This window comes from Lytechinus variegatus, chromosome 11 (assembly GCF_018143015.1).
Source record: "Lytechinus variegatus isolate NC3 chromosome 11, Lvar_3.0, whole genome shotgun sequence".
Lineage (NCBI taxonomy): Eukaryota > Metazoa > Echinodermata > Echinoidea > Temnopleuroida > Toxopneustidae > Lytechinus > Lytechinus variegatus.
This window is the reverse complement of record NC_054750.1, coordinates 29953613-29969923: the sequence shown is the minus strand read 5'-3', so window position 1 is coordinate 29969923 and position 16311 is coordinate 29953613. Positions and strand designations below refer to the sequence as shown.

Below are 16311 nucleotides of genomic sequence, written 5' to 3'. Positions count from 1 at the left end.
AAGTATACCTTCCTCTACAACTTTGCAAAAGTTCGGTAAAAATGACATGGGTTTCGAATAAAGTGCAGCATTTCTCATTTTCTTGTATATACTTCTCAAGTTTGCTATTGAAATTTCACATTTTTGAGGTTGAGTGTTTGTTATTTTTCGCACAATCATTAAGAACTGCGAGTGCTGTTATACTTGAAGGATCAAACAAGTAATAGCAATATGAATAGATTATCCATCTTAAGGATGCAATTATGTGTTTCTGTTTCTGTTTGTGGTAACTCCCGTAGGAACTCGGCAGGACAGCATTTTTTTTTGGTAAACGCCAAGCTGGTATATAACCAGTTACCTTGGAAACATTTTACGTCTAGGTTAATCAGTCATAGTGGCTGACGTAATAGACGACAGATATCACTCTTGGCCTTTTTATCAAAGTGGAGACAATGGCAGAGTTGGGATTCGAACTCACAACCTTGCGATTATGAGTCCCATGCTCTAACCACTGGACCACACGACCCGTATTGATTGAAACTTGATGAAATTTTCATGGATTCCGACGTAGTAATAGAGCTTGAAACGCATTGTTGTGATCTCGTAAGGTCTAGAAATTTCAAAATCTTTTGAACGCGCAATTCTTAAGAAGATCCATTTAGGTGTTAAATTATCTATGTGTAAAGTATGACGAAAATGACATGGATTTTCAATGTTTAGGAGCAAGACTCAAGAACCATTCGCATTTTAGAAAATATATAACTTTTGCTTGTTTTCGGCGCATTTCAAACCAACTCACACTCCTTTGGACACTGATAATTTTAAAACGAGTACATGGACTACACATCATTTTAATGTATCAACATCTTTAAAATATATTCCTCTAAAAAATATAGAGATGATGATGAAAATTACATAGATTTTGAATGTTTGGGAGCAAAACTAAGGAACCATTCGTATTCTAGACATTCTGGACGGTATTACACTTTTGCCAGTTTTAGCCACATTTACCACTGTTTCGAGCCATGTCGCAACATTTTGGACACTGATAGATTCAAAACGAGCTCATGGACCCCATATTTTCAATTTCCTTACACCTTTGCAATGCATTTCTCTACAGTTTTGCCGAATTTGGTGAAAATGACGTGGATTTTGAACAAAGTGTAGCTTAAACTATATTTTTTTTTCGAGTAGATTAACGTTTATTGAAGATTTGTATTTTTGGAAGTTTATGCACCATAATTGCCAAATGAGGGCGCTGCTGACTCCAAATAGATATATTGCTGCCAATCAAAATATATTCTCCTACTTTGGTATCCACTTACTTCCATATCTTAGAGGTCTGAGAGAGGGATATCATTCAAATACGGCGACTTTAAAGTCCAGTAGACTAAAAAAAAATCATATTTTCATGAATTTCCAATTAAATTGCCCCCTTTTCAGGATGGGATATCCCCACAAGTTTCATCTCGCGCTTAGGAAGATGAATAGGAAGATAGTTATCATTTTCATATCATGACCAAATATCCTTAAAATGTCTAGGTAAAAAATAATAAAAATAGAATAAAATATAAAATAAAATAAGCTCGTGCTTCGCGCTCGACTACCCGTTCATGCAATAATTATAAATCAAATGAACAATAATAATAATAATGAAATGAAATAAATGAATAAATAAAAAAATGCAAGGCAGCTTTGCGATTGATATAATTACTTGCCTGATACTGATGCTGTCCTTTAGAAGAAATTTTAAAGTCACTTTTTCACGAAAAGCTTGGTTATGTGATCTAAAATCTTCCCGAAGTATCTGGAGATCTGTTGATCTTTGTTACTTCCATTTATACACCAAAATGTAACAAGTACTGTGACCTTCCCTGTCAAAACATATAGTTCATTAATCATACACACATTTGAAGATCCATTGACTTCAAAAAGCAGACGATTCAAGCGCTACATGATAAATTACGAGTGTTTTGTTTTGTTCGCGACAACAAAGTCACATTGGGCATGTTGAAATCAGCTTGCCCATAAAAAAATATGATTTTTTTGTACCTGTGCATGAACCATTCACATACGAACTAGCGCAACGAGCGAGGAAATATTTGTGTAATTAAGGTTATATAACACATTGAATGTCATGATTGTCGTGACATAAAAATGACCAACAGCATGATCACTTAGAAATGGCCAAATTATAATCATTATCATCTTATTGCTCATTAGTTTGATTTAGTAGTGATAAGATATTGGATGTTGTGTCGGTCGTCAGTATCATTCAACAATTGGGCTTTTTGGATATTTCATATCACATTTAGTCTTTTAAGTGAATGCTGATCAAGATAGCGAAGGCATCAAAAGGTAATATAACATTCTTGTAGAGACAGAATCATGAACACATGGCAAGGACCATGAGCTTCAAATAGCAGACTTTTAAAACGCTTCATGGTTTTCGGAATAAAGAAGTCACATTGAACTCAACGTGTTTTTCAAGATATGAATATTGAGAGTGCATTTTACCTTTCTTTTGGGCATTTTTATTTATCCAGTGTTATGAAAATATTGCCAAATCTAAAGTAATTATTGCCTTTTTTAACATTACTGGACAATATACTTCTCGTATTTTGTAAAATACTGCCACAAGTTGGTTGGACACATAATTACCCTCGTGCTGGATAAAAGCTTACACAATATTTGTTACAGTGTAGAGTATTGTAGAGAATATAGTCACACCATTCTACACTTTGCTTCTGTCATGGGGCGATAGACAGGGAGCGATCGCCATGGAAAGATTTCGGATGCGGCAAACATATAGATTTTTACCTTACCTTAGCTCGTTCCATCCACATGTGGACAATGATCTGCAGGTATCACAGGCCTAATTAAAATCCCATAGACTTGTGTGTTAAAGTGGCACCTAAAAAGAATTCATTAAAAATAAGGACGAAATTCGAGGGTTGAATGTTTACTACCAGTGGGTAGGATAAATGTCTGACATTCCATATCTGACCAGAAAGGAACCTTGACCGGCTCATTTAAAAAATAAATCAGTATTTGTAAAGACTACATCTGACGGGATCAAAATCATTGCTTGAGAGAGTAAAATGACCCTAATTCTACTGCCAGTAAAAATTTAGTTCCATAGTGGTGATATATCTTTCCAATTTGGAAAAAAGAAGTTCAGTAGGTACCCTCCCTAGAATCAGTGTTAGATTGTCAATCATATTCTGCCTGTATTGCATGGCACATGAAAGTTTCTTTTTAATTTACCTTCCTGGCTTTTCTTTAACATCTGTACACTCATTTATCACTAAGAAATGCATGAATTATACACATCTGTTATGTAATGACCAATTTTAATGTTACTCCTATATGTCTAGTGCCCTATGGATTTACACACATCCTACCTGCATATATGTAGTTCAACAATGAATGCAATGTAGGGCCCAAATCCTATGATGCAAAATTGTAGATATGAAAAGTGTGCCTTTCTGGATTCAAGAACTGCCCACAATATAAATACCAGATTCACATGAGTTAAATTAGATTACAATAAAAAGAAATGAGAATCAACATACAAGCATACTATACATTCATATCTTCCTATGACAAGGGGTGTAAGGGAGAGAGAGGGAGAGAGGGGGCTTATTGTATTCTAAAGGGATAGGGGGGGGGGGCTAGTCTGGCTAGAAGTAAGTAAAAGTGAACAAGATAGCAGTAGCACTCATTCTCAGCCACCCTGTTGCACCCACAAATGTAATAACGCCCACAAATGTAATAACACTTTACCCACAAATGTAATAACGCCCACAAATGTAATAACACTTTACCCACAAATGTAATAATTTTTGAACGCCCACAAATGTAATAATGACTTTACCCACAAATGTAATAAATTTGAACGGATTTTTGGCGAATCCGTTCTAAACTAAAATCCTATAGTAATGGTTCATATAGCACAAAAGTGCAAAGTCTTTTTTTCAGACCGGGTTAATAAAACATCAAAGTACAAGTCCAAAGTCTTTTTTCCAGACCCGGTTGTTTAAAAAATTATAATATAAATCCAAAGTCTTTTTTCCATACCCGGTTGTTTAAAAAAATATAATAAAAGTCCAAAGTCTTTTTTTCCAGACCCGGTTGTTTAAAAAATTGTGATATAAGTCCAAAGTCTTTTTTCCAGACCCGGTTGTTTCAAGAATTTTAATAAGTCCAAAGTCTTTTTCCAGACCCAGTTATTTCAAAATGTATAATATAAGTCCAAACTAAGATACGATAATGATATTCCTGTGGAAAAAATGGGAATCGAGCTTAGTCTTTTCTCCAGACCCAGTTAATTAAAACTGGTGGAATTAATGTCTTTGTTGTTGTTTCAACTTATACGGTGTATATTGTGAATATATGCACTAAGAGTAAATTGAGAATCAAGCGTAGTCTTTTCTCCAGACCCGGTTACCTGTTATTTAAACATTATGAATAACAGTTTAAAAACAGTATAAAGACCCCATAATCTTATTAATGCTGGATATAGCGTAGTCTTTCAGCCCGACCATTTTTTTCTTCAAAAAAAAACGCTAATAGTAAGAATTAAAAAAAATCAAAGTCTAGGACCAAACAAACCTTCAACCTAAGAATCTGTTTTAAAAGAGGTTTAGAGTGTTGTCTTTATTCCAGACCTACAACAGTTACGAAAAAAAATCTTCTAACATAAGACCTTATATTCTTATTCTCGTGGAATAACACGAGTTTTAAAATGTACTCTTTCCTCCAGACCCGGCTATTAAAATAAGTAACTGAAAAACTTCAAATCTAAGACCAAATTTCCTTTTTGTCTCACCTGCGAAGCAAAGTGAGACTATAGGCGCCGCTTTTCCGACGGCGACGGCGACGGCGGCGGCGGCGGCGGCGGCGGCGGCGGCGTCAACATCAAATCTTAACCTGAGGTTAAGTTTTTGAAATGACATCATAACTTAGAAAGTATATGGACCTAGTTAATAAAACTTGGCCATAAGGTTAATCAAGTATTACTGAACATCCTATTAGAGTTTCATGTCACATGACCAAGGTCAAAGGTCATTTAGGGTCAATGAACTTAGACCATGTTGGAGGAATCAACATCGAAATCTTAACCTGAGGTTAAGTTTTTGAAATGTCATCATAACTTAGAAAATATATGGACCTAGTTCATGAAACTTGGACATACGGTTAATCAAGTATCAATGAACATCCTGCATGAGTTTCACGTCACATGACCAAGGTCAAAGGTCATTTAGGGTCAATGAACTTTGGACGAATTGGGGATATCTGTTGAATTCCCATCATAACTTTGAAAGTTTATGGATCTGATTCATGAAACTTGGACATAATAGTAATCAAGCATCACTGAACATTTTGTGCAAGTTTCAGGTCACATGATCAAGGTCAAAGGTCATTTAGGGTCAATGAACTTTGGCCGAATTGGGGATATCTGTTGAATTCCCATCATAACTTTGAAAGTTTATGGATCTGATTCATGAAACTTGGACATAATAGTAATCAAGCATCACTGAACATTTTGTGCAAGTTTCAGGTCTCATGATTAAGGTCAAAGGTCATTTAGGGTCAATGAACTTTGGCCGAATCGGGGGTATCTGTTGAATTACCATCATAACTTTGAAAGTTTATTGGTCTAGTTCGTTAAACTTGGACATTAGAGTAACCAAGTATCACTGAACATCCTGTGCGTGTTTCAGGTCACATGTCCAAGGTCAAAGGTCAATGAACTTTAGCTGAATTGGGTGTATCTGTTGAATTACCATCATAACTTTGAAAGTTTATGGATCTGATTCATGAAACTTGTACATAAGAGTAATCAAGTATCACTGAACATCCTGTTCCAGTTTCAGGTCACATGATCAAGGTCAAAGGTCATGTAAGGTCAATGAACTTTGGCCATGTTGGGGTTTTTTTTGTTGAATAACCATCATATCTCTGTAAGTTTATTGGTCTAGTTCATAAAAAGAGGACATAAGAGTAACCATGTATCACTGAACATCTTGTGCGAGTTAGAGTAGTATGCAAAGTCAGCACTGCTGCTATATTGAACCGCGTGATGCAGGTGAGACGGCCAGAGGCATTCCACTTGTTTTTAAATAATACTACTACCCCTACAAAACATTGTAATAACGCGTGGGTAAAGCAGATATCCTTTCTACAGACTTGGTTACTATTTGAAAAATAAAATAGTTTTTACAAATATTCTAAAACGAATACCCAATAATCTAATTACTGTGGAACAACATGAAGACCGATTGTCGAAGATCGACCTTCCTCCAGACACAATTATTTCAGGAATAAAAAATCAATAAAACTCAACCCCCAACAACGAATCTAAGAACCAACAATCCTCCAAATTAAGACCATGCATGTAGAAAAGCACATGTTTAGAGCGTTGTCTTTATTCCAGACCCGGTGATTTAAACATGATTTAAACAATCCTAAAAACAAAAGACTCATATTCTTATTCTTGTGGAATAATACGAGTATTATGCTTAGTCTTTCGTCTGGACCCGGTTATTTAAAAGATAAAGAAATATTGAAAAAAAAATGACAGCTGAGACCAATCTTCAAAATTAAACCCACTTAAAATGCTTGGGCTTAGAGTGTTGTCTTTACCCCTCACCGACGTATATTTTTTTGAAATTTTTGATAATTTTTGAAACGACCGGGTCTGAAAAAAGACTTTGGACTTGCATTATAATTTTCGAATTAACCGGGTCTGGAAAAAAGACTTTGGACGTATATTATAATTTTGAAACAACCGCGGGTCTGGTAAAAAGACTTTGGACGTATATTATAATTTTGAAAAACCGGGTCTGGAAAAAGACTTGGACTTGTACTGTAATATTTCATTAACCGGGTCTGGAAAAAAGACTAGTTTAGAACGAATTCTCCAAAAATCACTTCAAATTTATAACATGTGTGGGTAAAGTCATTATTACATTTGTGGGTAAAGTGTTATTACATTTGTGGGCGATCAAAAATTATTACATTTGTGGGTAAAGTGTTATTACATTTGTGGGCGTTATTACATTTGTGGGTAAAGTGTTATTACATTTGTGGGCGATTATTACATTTGTGGGTGTAACACCCCCCCCCCCCCAACATACTGACTATGCTTTTCTCTTGATCAAGGCCTGTCTAATGCGTAGTATATCTTGTAATGGGTGCTATACACGATTTACAGCAGCGCTCGTTGGTATACGAAAACACACGAAAACATGCAACATAGCGACTAACATTAGTCTACACAGCCTAGCCTTGGTACACAAACACAGAGTTACTAATCACAATTTGTTACCTGTTATACCCCCTATGTAGCCTTGTATATAGCCATGAAGTTCAATTTTTGGACCTCTTGATGATTAAAACATGTATACTAGTGAAAGCAATCTGCTACTGAAGAGTTATTTGGCAGGTATTTCATCCTCTATTGATTTCCCTTGTAATAGCTAGCTATGGTCAAGGTTATATTTCTTATAGGTATCACAGGCCCAATTCAATCCTCATAGACTCGTGTGTTAAAGTGGCACCTAAAAAGAATTCATTAAAAATAAGGACGAAATTCGAGGGTTGAATGTTTACTACCAGTGGATAGGATAATGTCTGACATTCCATATCTGACCAGAAAAGGGTACCTTGACCGGCTCATTGAGAGAGTAAAATGACCCTAATTCTTCTGCCAGTAAAAATAGAGTTCCCTAGTGGTGATCCGCATGGGGCAAAAGCTGAAGAATGCAAGAGCAGCTCATCGCAGGGCTGAGAAACCAATAAAATAAGGTTTTCTGTTGATGAAAATCTGGGTACATTAGTGTTGTAGTGAAACGTTTTGCAATCCGTTAAGCCCATGCCACTAACCGTTCTCAATTTGACGGTTTCGTGTAAAGGGAGATTTACTGTCAGCCTGAGATTACTGTCATCACAAGCAAATTATATTAAGCATGCACAGTGCAATTCTTCCAAGTAGCCAGCAGAAAATTCCATCAAAACAAGGCTGCAATTCTATATCACCTCATACCAAAAATGTGTGAATACGAGCGAATTCAATGAGGTACCGACGCTGTTTCGTAAGATTTTGACGGAAACGCAAAAAGTAAGTGAAATACGCTTACCCTTGCGGAATCGGAAAGTACCTCCAATAATTCATATAAAATACAGGAAAGTGAAATTCTATGTTGATTTTTTGTATGAAGTGATGTGGAATTGCAGCCTTGTTTTGATGGAATTTTCAGCTGGCCACTTGGAGGGCCAAGCTTGCACTGTACATGCTTACTATATTTTCTTTCATAAATTTGCTCGCGATCGATCTGGCAAAGGTGTATTATTTCTGTTTATCCGAAAACCATTCGGTTTTGACTCCATGTTAAACGCAATTGGAAATAACCGGGATATTACAGCACTAATGTACAGTGTCCCAAGCCTTGATCTTTTAAACAATTGGCATTAGATTAGACAATGTTTACCTAAATATTTACCTAAATGTACGATGTTTTGTGACTTTTATCATTTTACAAGCGATATATAATCTGCATTCTGACTGTCAACATTCATGTACAATTATTTGTAACAGGAAAATGGATTTCTTGGTATATAAGTACTTGAGATATACAAGTTGAGTTTCATTACAAAAAATATACATGACATGTATTAAACTGAAATACAAAAATTTGAATGTTTGAACGATATTTCATATCTTTGGTGTACGTGTCAGGCTTTTCCAAAGTGGGCGAGTGATATTTAACTTTGATCCAAATTGCAAATTTATATGCATGTTTAAAAGATATTTCCAAATCAAGATGCTACAGGGGAATGAGGTTCCAATATCACAAACCCAGTCATATTTCCTCAAATCATATTCTGAAGAATATGTAAGGTTTGAAATTTGTTTCACACATTGCAATCATTGACTTTCTTGTAGTAGAGCGGATTAGCCGAACAATTGTGCAAATTATGACTAGAGCATGAAACTTTCACAAGTATTAGTATATGCCGTAATATTTATTTCAAAGATGGGAGGTAAATTTAAAAATGCCATTTTCGGCCGTTGCCATGGCAACGGAATAATTTCTCAAAAATGATATACATTCCCATGTAAATGGTAAATAAACATGATATAGATGAATAAAATGATAATTTTCAAGCTTCCAATTGAATATATATAAAATTTAGAAACATTTTAAATCAACAAGATAGTTCAAATAGGTCCGTTGCCATGGCAACGGCTTGTTTTTCCCCAGAAAAATAAAAATTTTGATTAAGAAAACGTTGTAGAATATGATTTATCTTTAATTTCCCCTAATTTTACAGTGTTAAACAAAGATATTTTGGTTGCTAGATGTATAAATTATATTTCAAGCCATTGCCATGGCAACCAAATAACAACTGATTTACAAAAATAACATGGTTGACAAGACATTGGGCAGGTGGAAAAATCAACTGGAATTGACTTAATCTGTATGCTTTAGTTTTGACCCCCTCATTTGAACCAAAAATACAGAAAGTGTTCTGCAGGAGTTGTTTATAAAGATAAAACTTTATGTTGCATTGGTAATGCTTGAATTAAATTAAAAAACAATGTTGCAAAGATCCCGTTGCCATGGCAACAGCTTATTTCCCTCTAGAAAGGTAAAAATATTGATAAAAATGTAGAATACATGTATGATCATCATTCCATTTTCAATCATTTTTTAAGTACTAATCGAGATATGTTTGTGACTAAATTGGCAACCAGATAACAACTAATTTAAAAAAAGAATTTTCGAGGTACTAATCGGGATATGCTTGTGACTAAATTTATAAATATAACATCTTAAGTCATTGCCATGGCAACCAGATAACATCTAATTAAAAACAACAACAACAGGGATTACAAGGTTATGAAAGATGAAAAGTACAATAAAAATTAACTTATATGTATATGCATAAGGTTTGACCTATTCAATTGATTTAGGGAAAATGAGTGTTCTGCATGAACTAATTGGAATGATACAGATTGATGTTGCCTTGGTAATACTTGAATTAAATAAAAAGAAACAATGTTGCAAAGAACCCGTTGCCATGGCAACAGCTTATTTTCCTCTAGAACGGTAAACAAAAATTGATAAAAATGTAGAATGCATGTATGATTATCATTCCATTTTCAATAATTTTTTAAGTACTAATCGAGATATGTTTGTGACTAAATTTATAAATATAACATCCTGAGTCATTGCCATGGCAACCAGATAACAACTAATTTAAAAAAAGAAACAACAGGGATGACAAGGTTATGGATAGGTGAAAAGTACAATAAAAATAAACTTATATATACATGCATAAGGTTTGACCTAATCAATTAATTTAGGGGAAATAATACAGTGAGTGTTCTGCATGAACTAATTGGAATGATACAGATTGATGTTGCCTTGGTAATACTTGAATTCAAGGATAAATATCAATGTTGCAAATGGCCTGTTGCCATAGCAACGGATCATTTAGTACCAATTTTTTTTAAAAAAGGACTATAGAATCTTATTTTTCTTGCAATTTCCCTAATCTTAGTGTGTTAAAAACATCGATATGTTTGATGCAAAATGGTTAAATAACATCTAAAGCTATTGACATGACAACCAAATAATATCTAATTTACAAAAATATTAATTTGGATGACAATATATTATTGGAATTTTTAGAGCTTGTTTCCCCATTATATTGTATGATGCACAGTGATGTACTCACACATGCATGTCGAGAAGTCTTACGATTTGTAATCATAGTGTTTGTATTCATATTTCTGTTATATATATTTTACTTGCTATTTACTTTGATAGCTTAGTTTTATACATAATATATATATATATATATATATATATATAAAATGAAAACAACAACAACTTGAAATCGTTCATTTCATACTTAATTTACTAGTCTCCTGTGGATTGCTGTCATTTGTGACTCGGATTGGAACCAAGGCACAATTTTTACAAGACCACCAGAGTATACCACCCCTGCCAGGTACTGCAGACGATCAATATACCAAAATCAAAGTATGTTGTGATCAGGAGAGTAGAAGCTTATTGTACTGTTGTTAATTTTTCCCTCTTGGATGTGTACCAGATGAGACAAGTGTATTTCAGAAGTTCATTTGAATAAATGGCTAAACTAATATACATGAAATTGTATATGATGAGCTTCCACTTGTCTTGAGATCAGCGGAAATGAGCGCACAATATTTAGTTAGGACATTCATGTACTTGTCATTGTTGGTTTACATGTACTTATATGGTCACTATTGTGCGACACTGCTTGGTTCCAGTTGACCAGTGTTGCAGTTTGTGAGATGGCATGACAGGAGAGTTTAGTGGTGGACACCACATAGTGTCCACCACTAAACACTCCTGTCATGCTGGACTCTATGGTACACAGGGTGATGGAATATGTGACTGACTATGTGATGGATACTACAGTAGGCTATGATTGACTATGTGATGGATACCACAGTGTGACTATGTGGTGATTGACAATGTTGTGAATACCACAGTGTGATTGACTGTGTGGTGGATACCACAGTGTGAATGACTATGTGGTGGATACCACAGTGTGAGTGACTATGTGGTGGATACCACAGTGTGGTGGACTATGGTAAATACACAGCGTTACCACACGTCCCTAAATCATTTATGGAACATATATGGAACACAGTGTGTTACACAGTGTGTACACACTGTGTTTCACACTGTGGTAACACTGATCTTTCGATAAGGGTACCGTTGCGCACTTTTTGACTATGAGTTTCATACGCCTTATATCCGTCGAGCATCCGTCCACTGCGATTTCATTGTTCGCCCATTTTGTCCATTGTCTGGAGCGGATGAAAAAGGGATGGAGCCACCCCGAAATTTTACTAGCCCGCTGCATTCATTATGAATACGTTTTGTATCCGTCGGCCAGTGGGACCAGGCCTTTAAAACAATTTTGCCAATCCATTAATCAATAAATGTGACGAAACGAGTATCGTACCTTTGTGCTACAGTGTATATAGAATTTGCAAATTGGTATGAACAATGTTTTTTACTTGAGCATGCCTCCTGTCGCACTTATGAAATATGATATTAATGTGTATGTACAAATTTATCCTGCATTTTGTATTGCAGAGGATTAACCACAAATAAATTGACCCCCTACAAAAAGACTTATCTATTTAATCACGTTTAACTTTATTCCAGTAACAAAAAATGTAGACATTGTAGAGTTACTTAAAGCTCGTTCTTATGTGTTGAATTAAGTTAACCAATGTGAATCTATCAAAATTTAAGATAAAGATGTTTTGGATCGCTTTCATGAAGTCAAAAAGTGTAACTAACGAATTATGAATCAGTTACTTTGTAAACATTTTAATTTTATTCCATGTCCATATCCAACTATGATGCATTGTACAATGTAAATCATTAAACTTAAACGATGAATTCATACGGCAAAAGGGCAGTTTGTATGACCGCTTTTCTATGAATGAAATAAACACGCACATTACCTTGATTCTCTGAGTATTTTATTAATGTCGTGAATAGGGACACCAACTAGATGATGAGAAGAGGGGAGGTAGGTCCAGCTTGACTGAAAATGAGGAGCGATAGACAAGACAGACAGAAGGTGAGACGGGATAATAGATAGTGAAGAGACGGGGATAAGAGAAGAGGGAGAGGGGAAATAAAAAGATTTTTAAAAATGAAAGGGGATAAAAGAAAAGGAGAGTGGGAGAGAGGAAAGATGGATACAAAATTGATACAGAGGAGGGGTGAATGTGTGATAGCGAAAGCCATTTGAATCTAAGGAATACAATCGTACGTTATGCATAAGGTACCATCTGAAAGAAGAAAACATTGATATCTCAGCCAGAAAGACTCACTCAATAACGTAACTTGTTCGTGCAAATGAAAAGTTGGCAGTACCACTTTGCATTATTCTAATTCGGTCATGCGTGCATTATGAGCGTTGCGACATTTCTACCTGAATAGCGAATCCATGTCATACGTGTATTGACGAACGGTATGCAAACACACATGAATTATGATAGTGACGGGATCATGAAATCCTCAAATGGTCCATTCAAAATGGCCACTGACAAAAATATATAAACCCCCAAAAAAGTTTGGAAATCTGAGTTTGGCCATCGATTTTTCCCAATTCCTAATTTTTGTATCTTAAATTGAGACATGTACAATGCACAGAGTAATATGCTACAAATGATTATACATGTAAATTCATCTCGATGTGTATTCCCTATAGAGTAACCTGTATTGTCCAATGTTTTATTTTGATTTATGTCACCCTTTTTATTTTTTTATCATTTATTTTTTTATCATTTATTTTTTTATTTCATCTTTGTTTTGTGATTTTACTGCTTTTGAACTATTTCAAATCATTTCCAATTACCTGTAAATATTGTGATTATATGTGATTTTGAATACCAATAAAACACATAATAAAAAAAGAAAAGGAAAAAAAAGAAGATTATCACAAAAAAAGTTTACACAATGCGTATTTGATATCATTCAAAGGATCATTTAATTTTCTTTAAAATGATACCATGCTTGTTATGATCATGCCATCACGAAAAGAGCAGGATTCAAAAGTGTTCGATAATTTCTGGATTGAAAAGCTGCAAAACAAGCAGAAATAGTCATGGAGGGTCAATACAAAACACTTTTGTATGTGTCAATAGAGATGAAAATCCATTTAAATCAAGCCCCTGCTTTTTTCATTTCTGATGTTTTGTTGTGGTTTATGTGGTGATGGTTATGTAATGTGAGATACTATGGTTTGAGTCGTGGTTTGAAATACCCATGCATATTGACTTTCAATATTGTGCCATTTTGCAACTTTTGAATTTTGACCTTGCCCCACATATCAAGGCACTGAACTTCCATGTGAACCATAATCATATCGTAGAGGGTATCATTTTAAAAATGATTAGATGGTCTATTCATTAGTATCAATCACGTAATAAAATTCACTAAAACTGAAGAGAAATTATCGATCAAAACCAGCTTTTCAAACTTCTTAGGAGTTTAACTTAGATACATGAATATGAAAATACCAAGATAAAATAAAGAATCAAACATGATTCTTATTTCAAATTGCTAAAAAATATAAACTTTCGAAAAATAATGTAACACGTGCTTCAGTGTTTGTCACCGATTTTGCTCCTTGTCCATGCTTCTATCCGTCTAAGAATTGGTGTTCTAAAACCTACATCTAATATATTCACACGTTATAAATTCGCCGTCGACTCGAAAACATCGCTTCAAATAACGCTGTAATTGTAACGCTCTACGATGATTAAACAATTTGAACACTACATGCATTAGTACTATTCCAAATAAGATAACTTCTGATAAAGTAACGTCATCCACCATTACTATTGACCTTGATACACCAGTAATTTAGTTCATTTAGTAAACTATTAGTACGCACTTGTATTTAGAATATTTAGAATAATATTGTATATATTTAGAATATCAAACCCCATGTAAATACAATTATTTATCATGTAACGACCATGCAATAATCTTTGCTGGGTAGAATTATGTTCGCTGGAATCGCAGAAATTATTTTTTCGAAAAGAAATTGCTTCTAACATTTCTTTAAATGTCTGGCATATTTAACATTTTGAATGCAAAAACGTGAATTTATGTTAATATTAATCTAGTATCAAATAAAACACGTAGGTAATGCAGTACAGTATTATTCTTTGGAATTACGACAGCGAATTTTAAAAGTATTTATATGACTATTAAGTCATAATAGGTCATAATGGATTTAAATGCCTTTAAGCTCTGCACATTCAAAAAGAATATCCAATTTGTAACGTTATATGTCCACCGTTTTAAATCAAGTGACAACCTTAATAAATTTACGGTTGCGTTTTCCCTTTGAAAATGAATGGAACTTTTTTCAAATATCTTCACATGTAGAAAACTGTAATTTGTCTCGTCAATTTTAAGGATTTACCTTGCTCAAACATTGAATGACAAATAATGATGCATTGCAAATGAGATTAATATGTGGAGATTTGTTTAAGTCTTCAAATATATTCTGCTTTACTTTTAGGGTTCCGTGTAAAAGAATGTGGAACCAATCCATGCGATCAAGGAACACGTTGATTTAAAAGTTTTCCTTTCGGAATTCCATCTTGTATTTGAAGCATTTACTCGCGAGAATCTTCCCAAGTGCAGGAGAACCACAGAAGAATACAGTGATCTTGCCCTTCCGTTGTTTCTTTAGATCCTGGAAAACCTTATATAAACGCAAATGGGAGATAATGTAAATGATGGTTATTACAGTTATTCGGCTAAATGTTGGCGCCCTCTATACTCGTCAAGGACATAAGGAAATGTGTTTCAAAATTAAATACGAAATAAAAGTAGATTCTTAAAAAGAAATGTCAAAGGAATACCACAAAATTGGAAAGCTAATGAATTCTTAAATTTTCATAAGCAAGAAATAATAGGGGAAGAAGAGGTGCCCAACCATTATATATATATATATATATATATATATATATATATATATATATATACTGTATATATATATATATATATATATATATATATATATATATATATATATATATATATATATTAGAGCGTCAAAAGTGGTTCACGTTTTCTTTGCAATATTCAATTTTGTGATAGATTTTGACATATTATTCAGAAGATAATATCCTATTTCACTTTCTATCTTTCCTTTTATTTCCTTCTCATTTTGTTTTCCTTATTCATGTTTTTTTTAATTGGAGGGGGGGGGCATCCCCGAGCACCCGCCCATCTGTATGGCACTGTTCAAAGGAACCATTTCCTTTGCAGCACAAATAGATTTGGCAATCGATTTTGACAACATAATTTGAAAATTATGGGATAATGAAAAGGTTAAGAGGAAGTCCAATCATCGTATTTCTCATTTTATGCCATTCTGGTGCAAGCCTCCTTTTTAACCCCAGACAAAAACATTTAAGCGGAATGAAACGTTCGGAATAAGTAGGCTTGTGTCGAAACAGACAAATCAAAGAACAAGGACAAAGAAAGTTTGAGAAAAATCGGACAAATAATGAGAAAGTTTTGAGTATTTGAATATTGCAATCACTAATGCTATGGAGATCCTTCCATTGGCAATGCGACAAGGATGTGTGAGGTCACATGTGAACAACTCTCCCTTTGATGTACTATAAAATACACTAAAAATGTATCTTTCTGCTTTTTCTTGTGGTAATAAAAACTCTTCATTCATGATGTATTCTTTAAAAATATTTATTACATGCCCTCC

General features: G+C 34.3%; 1 protein-coding gene across 1 annotated transcript in view; it reads right to left on the bottom strand.

The window, feature by feature from the left end:
- Nucleotides 1-13887: 13887 nt before the first annotated feature.
- Nucleotides 13888-16311, bottom strand: part of LOC121424451 (NADPH oxidase 5-like) — a 28284-nt gene continuing 25860 nt past the window's right edge. The window contains exon 13 of the mRNA XM_041620141.1: nucleotides 13888-15285. Within this exon, the coding sequence (XP_041476075.1) occupies nucleotides 15154-15285 (132 nt within the window). The 3' untranslated portion in view covers nucleotides 13888-15153. The remainder of the gene's footprint in view (nucleotides 15286-16311) is intronic.